The sequence below is a fragment of the Scyliorhinus canicula genome, chromosome 20 (assembly GCF_902713615.1).
Source record: "Scyliorhinus canicula chromosome 20, sScyCan1.1, whole genome shotgun sequence".
Classification (NCBI taxonomy): domain Eukaryota; kingdom Metazoa; phylum Chordata; class Chondrichthyes; order Carcharhiniformes; family Scyliorhinidae; genus Scyliorhinus; species Scyliorhinus canicula.
In genome coordinates, this window is record NC_052165.1 from 39,887,515 (window position 1) to 39,894,524 (window position 7,010).

Genomic DNA, 7,010 nt, shown 5'->3' on the forward strand with positions numbered 1-7,010 from the left:
CCTGCTCTTCTTCAAACTAGTGCCACAGGAAACTTTTACATGAGTGAGATTCAATGTCTCACCCATAAAAGAGCACCTCTGACAGTGCCATACTCCCTTAGTACTGAAGAGTCGGCCGAGATGTTTGTGACTCAAGCCTCTAGAGTGGGACGTGAACCTTCAGACGTAGAGGCAAAGGGACCACCCACCGAGCCACAGCCACACAAATACACAGGATTCCCAACGATTGAGGGCATTGGGTCAGTTCTCTCCAAACCATTTTAATTTAACCTGTTATGACAGATATTTAAACCACACACTGGAGAAGCACTGAGGCCAGCAATAATTAAACCACCTCCTCCATGATTTCCCCTTCTCCAATGCCGGCTGACCACAGGAAAGAATACAAGAATCTCTGTACAATCTGATATGCAAAGTGAGATTAATTGACATTCTCACCGTATATCTCAAGGCTGCAGCAATCCTTTTCGGCCTTCCCCACAACTATTAGGTTATCAGTGGGCTTGATTTTGAAATCTTCATCTTCATAGTGGTCCTGTAACATAGGTTGCTAGTTTAAATTTCAAGTAACCACAGCACTGTGGCTCAGGAGCAGGGCACCAGACGTAAATTTACACATTCATTAATCATTAAAAGGCATTTCTGTAACAATGTCAGTCAGAAAGAGAATGACAGGCAGGTTCAGGTGAATGGGAATCATTGTGAAGCTTCGTGCTCCGACTTACTGTATTTTTCAGAGTGACATATGGATCATCTTCATTGCTAGCGTAGACCGTGAGTCCTCCCAAACTATCACCAAGATTCACGCCACCTACACAAAAAGGCAGAGCCATAATCAAAAGAAAAGTTTTAGAAAATAAGAAGACAAAGTTAATTGGTTCCGGGGAGGTGAGACATTCAGTAAATGACTGCAACCATCGAGAACGGATAAAACAACGCGTCTAAAGTGGAGCTCTTTGCTCATTTCACTACTCATATTATTTTAAAAAAATAAAATTTAAAGTACCCAATTTTTTTTTTCCCCAATTAAAGGGCAATTTAGCGTGACCAATCCACCTAACCTGCACATCTTTGGGTTGTGGGAACGAAGCCCACTCAGACATGGGAAGAATGTACAAACTCCACACGGACAGTGACCCAGAGCCAGGATTCTAACCCAGCTCCTCAGCGCCGCAGTCCCAGTGCTAACCACTGCGCCACATGGGTAGTCAAGTACTATTAAATGTGCAAGTTGCTGATTATTTCCATCAAAATGTTGGTGAAATATTTGGTTTGGGCTTTAGTTGAAGCTGCATGGACAAAATTATGTGGAGATGGTGGCATTTCCAAATTCCCGAGGAGCAATTGCTGCCTTTCATCTTGTGCAGTAAATAAGATCTAGATTTATGTTATGATAATAACATAATGGCCATTATCACACTGAAACTATCAATTGTCATAAAGACCCAGCTGGTTTACTAATGTCCTTTAGGGGAGGAAATCTGCCATCCTTACTTGGTGTGGCCTACCTATGACTCCAGAACTACAGCAATGAGTTTGCACGGTAGCACAGTGGTTAGCACTGTAGCTACACAGCGCCAGGGACCCGGGTTCGATTCCTGGCTTGGGTCACTGTCTGTGCGGTGTGGTGATATGCATCACTGTAGATACACAAGGGGTTAATGTAAGTACACGTAGACTAGCCAGACACTAGAGGGAGCACCAAAGACATGACACACAGACACTCAACCAATAGGTCAGTAAGTCAGGACACGACCAATGGGCATTCATGATACACACAGGTGACACTACCACAGGGGCGCATTACACCAACCCATATATAAAGGACACAGCACACATGATCTTCCTCTTTCCAGTGGAGCCACTCAAGTGAGTACAGACACAGGGTTGATTGAACATCACACCCACCAAATGGATTGTAGCAGACTGGTTCGTTAGTCTGAGTAGCTATAGAAGGATTAATAGTAGAGTCGAATCAGAGTAGGAGAATTGTTAATAGTTTAATAAACATGTTGAAGCTATCTCCACGTCTGAACCTTCCTTTGTCAGAGTGTACATCAAGGAAGCAGCTTATGCTACGCCAAGAGCATAACAAGACATGCGGAGTCTGCACGTTCTCCCCGTGTCTGCATGGGTTTCCTCTGGGTGTTCTGGTTTCCTCCCACAAAGACGTGCAGGTTAGGTGACTTGGACATTCTGAATTCTCCCTCAGGTGTACCCAAACAGGCGCCGCAGTGTGGAGTCTCGGGGATTTTCACAGTAACTTCATTGCAGTGTTAATATAAGCCTACTTGTGACAATAATAAAGATTATTATTAACAGCAAACCACTCGGTTCAAGGGCATTAGGGATGGGCAACAAATGCTGGACTGGTCGGCCTCCCATGTAATTGGTCAGATACTTCCTGGATCACGATGTTTCTGTGAATCTACAATCCAGACTGCCTGCGCAAAGTTAGTATTTTGATTTAAAGGACACAAAGATAGATGGCATTCCAGTGCTTTTGTTGTGGGCAAGGGAGGATGTTTTCAAAAACTCCCTCAGGTGATTGTGTAAGTCAGGGCCATCATCGGACAGATAATGCCCGACTTGCAGAAGTGGTCAGGACAAAAAAAACAGGCAGCCCTGGTCCATTTTGGATAAACTCCGAGCAGAGTGCAGAACAGCAATGCATCTTCAAGGTGAGAACTTTGAGCAAATTGACCCATAGTACATGCCCTCTTCTTCAGTCCTATTCACCCATTGCCCTTGTGCTCTCTCTCTCTCTCAGCATCAGCACCTTTAATGTAATAATTGTCACAACGTGCTACACCGGAGCATTAGAAAATCAAACACATGACTGACCTTCAAAAGAAGATATTGAGACAGGTCACTAAAAGCTTCTTCAAGGAGATGGGCTCTAAGGAGCATCTTAAAGGAGGGACAGACAGTGAGGGGTAGGCAGAGAGATTAAGGGGGAGGCAAATTCCAGAGTTGGGCCCAGCCGACTGAAGTCACAGGTGGAGTGATAAAAAAAAGAGGATTCTCAAGACTGAGAACCAGAGCAGCACAGATACCTCGAGAGGGTTGTGGGGCTAAAGGGGATGACAGAGAAAGGGAGGGGAAAGACAGTGGCAAGGTTTGAAAATCAGGACAAGAATATGGTTGCTCCATTTTACTGTACGAGACACATTTTTAAGAAATTAATTGCTTCCAAATAGATCAAGATGAAACCAGAAAAAAAAATCATTCCAGGAAGCACTATGGATTTTATGAACACTTTAAATTTGATTCAATTTAAGAGTTGAAATGATAAGTTGTAGCTCCAGCCACCTAACAGGGTGATCAGCAGCATCATATCCTGAACCATCCTCCTATGACACTCACCTTCCTCCTCATCATATCTATCGAGGTCATATTCTGCCAGGCTGTCTTTATCTTCCTCCTCTTCGCCCTCCTCCAGGGTCTTGGAATCACGAGAGGCAGCACTGTCTGTTCCATCCATCAACTCCTCCTCATTCCTATCCACTGCCTGTTCCTCCCCCTCCTCCTGATCACTGGAAACAAATCCATGGTATTAAGTGTGTTTAATCAGGTGAAGGCCTCGCTCATTCTCCCATTTGCTATCGCTCGGTTATCACACCCAAAAAGCAGGTAGCAAATCGCCACTTTCTGCTTACCTTTTGATAAAGGAATTTTTTGTTCAGGAGTAGAAGGAGTGTAACTTACTCAAATTCTTCTCTTGCATTGTGGATTAATTCCTCCAACTCCTGTGGAGTCAGAGTCACCTAGAAAAGAAAATTTATGAGAATTATTACCATTGTAAAAGAAACGTTTCCAGTGAACTCGACTACAGGGCACCCGACAATCAGACTATTACGACATCCCTCCCCCCACCCCCGAAGTCTGACCAGTAAACGGGAAACAGGTATTTGCTCAGCAATTACAAATCAGCAATTTCCAGGGTAGACAGCTTCAATAATTCCCAGGATAGGTTGACTGCTCGCTGTGAATTCCCAAGGATAAATTCCTATTTTGCCACTGGAAGCTCAGTGCAAACTAGCATGCTGTGTAACTCTAAAATACTCTTGCTATTACCAGCGCCGGCCCTAGGGTTGCTGGCAACCCGGGCAAGCTGAACATTGGCGCCCGGGGGGGGGGGGGGGGGGGGGGGCGCGAGGGGGGGGGGGGGGGCCGACAGGGAGGGACCCGAGGGGGGGGCGGGGGGGGGCGGGGGGGCCTGAGCGGACCGGGGGGGCGGGGCCGCCTTGGGGGAGGGCGGCCACCGCGCATGTGCTGGTTGGCACTGGCCCAACTGCGCATGCGCGGGACCCGAGTCTCTGGCGCCCCCTAGCACATGGCGCCCCGGGCGACTGCCCGAGTTGCCGGTGCCTTGAGCCGGCCCTGGCTATTACAACAGTTCATTTCTGAGCTCAGACTGGGAGTTAGAATGCTCATTCATTGAGAGCACATTCCAGATCCGGTCAGTATCTCAAAATGGTTCAAAATCCAGCACCAGAATCATTTATTGGTCAGTACTGACCCTCTGACAGAAAAGCATTCCCTCACTACTAGCCCTCTGACGGTGCAGCAATCCCTCAGTCTTGACTCTCTGACAATGCAGCACTCAGCACTGACCCTCTTGACACTGCAACACTCCCTCAGTACTGACCCTCTTGACCGTGCAGCGCTCCCTCAGCACTGACCCTGACAGTGCGGCACTGCGTCAGTACTGACCCTCTGACAGTGCGGCACTCCCTCAGTACTGACTCTCTGACAGTGCGGCACTTCCTCAGTACTGACCCTCTGACAGTGCAGCACTCCCTCAGTATTGACCCTCTGACAGTGCAGCACTCCCTCAGCACTGACCCTCTGACCGTGCAGCACTCCCTCACTGCTGACCCTCTGACAGTGCAGCACTCCCTCAGTATCAGTACTGACTCTGACAGTGCAGCACTCCCTCAGTACTGATCCTCTGACAGTGCGGCACTCCCTCAGTACTGACCCTCTGACAGTGCGGCACTCCCTCAGTACTGACCCTCTGACAGTGCAGCACTCCCTCAGTGCTGACCCTCTGACAGTGCAGCACTCCCTCAGTGCTGACCCTCTGACAGTGCAGGACTCCCTCAGTACTGACCCTCTGACAGTGCAGGACTCCCTCAGTACTGACCCTCTGACAGTGCAGCACTCCCTCAGTACTGACCCTCTGACAGTGCGGCACTCCCTCAGTACTGACCCTCTGACAGTGCAGCACTCCCTCAGTACTGACCCTCTGACAGTGCAGCACTCCCTCAGTACTGACCCTCTGACAGTGCAGCACTCCCTCAGTACTGACCCTCTGACAGTGCAGGACTCCCTCAGTACTGACCCTCTGACAGTGCGGCACTCCCTCAGTACTGACCCGCTGACAGTGCAGCACTCCCTCAGTACTGACCCTCTGACAGTGCAGCACTCCCTCAGTACTGACCCTCTGACAGTGCAGCACTCCCTCAGCACTGACCCTCTGACACTGCAGCGCTCCCTCACTGCTGACCCTCTGACAGTGCAGCACTCCCTCAGTACTGACCCTCTGACAGTGCAGCACTCCCTCAGTACTGACCCTCTGACAGTGCGGAGCTCCCTCAGTACTGACCCTCTGACAGTGCAGCACTCCCTCAGTACTGACCCTCTGACAGTGCAGCACTCCCTCAGTACTGACCCTCTGACAGTGCGGCACTCCCTCAGTACTGACCCTCTGACAGTGCAGCACGCTCTCAGCACTGACCCTCTAACCCACGTACCCTTACCTTCTCCGGGGTTTCCCTCGCCATCCCGCGGGGGACCCAGCTGACGCAGGTTCTGAGGCTGCTCATGGTGTCGGGTGAGTCAGTGACGGCGGTAGGTGTCGGGGACAGGGTCTGTCAGCAGTGCCAGTGCCGCTTCTCCGGACTCGCGGTGCCTGCCTGAGGCCGCTCTTCAGAAACACGCGCAGCTTCCGCACCTCACATCCGGTTAGAGCTCCGCCCCCTGCAATCATGGGTCCCGTCTATCTGACCCCTGACCGCCGTCTGCAATCCCCAGGCACCGCCCATTCCATACCCGGCCCCGCCTCCTCCCGCTCAGGCCCCTCCTCCTCCCGCTCAGGCCCCTCCTCCTCCCGCTCAGGCCCCTCCTCCTCCCTCCCCGCCTAACCCATCCCCGGCCCCGCCACTCCACCCCCGGCCCCGCCTCCTCCATCCCCGGCCCCGCCTCCTCCATCCCCGGCCCCGCCTCCTCCATCCCCGGCCCCGCCTCCTCCATCCCCGGCCCCGCCCCTCCCCTCCATCCCCAGCCCCGCCCCTCCCCTCCATCCCCAGCCCCGCCTCCTCCAGCTCTCACCCATCTGGGTTCTCCCTGCTCAGACTAGAGGACGTTGCATTTCTATACCACCTTCCCTCAGCATTCTGTGAGGCCCATTCACTGCTCCTCACTATGGAACACATTTAAAGCATTGTCAATGTTTTAACGTCGGAAAACCCTGCAGCCAAGCTGCACACAGGAAGATCCCATAACAGCCACGAGTCTCTGAGTCGATAATCAGGTGAATCATTCACCTGAGGAAGGAGCAGCGCTCCAAAAGCTCGTGTTTGAACCAAACCTGTTGGACTGTAACCTGGTGTTGTGAGACTTTTTACTGTGCTCACCCCAGTCCAACACCAGCATCTCCACATCATGGCTATCCTGGCAGAGACAGTGCAATCTCAACTAAGTGTCAAACTCACAGTGTCATCGCTCAAAGGAAGCACTCTGAAGATGGCAGGACCCATTGAGAGAGCGGGTAGCAAAGCATAGGGGATGTTGGGCTTCATAAATAGAAGCATTGAGTACAAAAGCACAATATTTATGGAATATCTTTATAACGCTCTAGTTTGGATTGAACTCGAGTTTTGAATGAGATTCTGGTCACCGCACATTACGAAGAACGTGAGAGTTCTTGAGAGGGTGCAGAGGTGGGTTTCCTCCCACTAGTCCCAAAAGACACGTGTTGAAAACTCACCACTATTCTTAAAAGT

General features: G+C 50.6%; 1 protein-coding gene across 2 annotated transcripts in view; it reads right to left on the bottom strand.

The window, feature by feature from the left end:
* pwp1 (PWP1 homolog, endonuclein) overlaps positions 1 to 6,015 on the bottom strand; it is a 44,462-nt gene extending 38,447 nt beyond the window's left edge. The window contains exons 1-5 of one of the 2 annotated variants that reach the window (XM_038780627.1): positions 5,766 to 6,015; positions 3,709 to 3,767; positions 3,367 to 3,536; positions 726 to 811; positions 439 to 535 (exon numbers count right to left, since the gene is read on the bottom strand). In XM_038780627.1, the coding sequence (XP_038636555.1) occupies positions 439 to 535; positions 726 to 811; positions 3,367 to 3,536; positions 3,709 to 3,767; positions 5,766 to 5,831 (478 nt within the window). In that variant the 5' untranslated portion in view covers positions 5,832 to 6,015. Of the gene's footprint in view, positions 1 to 438; positions 536 to 725; positions 812 to 3,366; positions 3,537 to 3,659; positions 3,679 to 3,708; positions 3,768 to 5,765 lie in introns of those variants that run through there. The other variant, XM_038780628.1, reaches the window with a different exon arrangement.
* Positions 6,016 to 7,010: the final 995 nt, after the last annotated feature.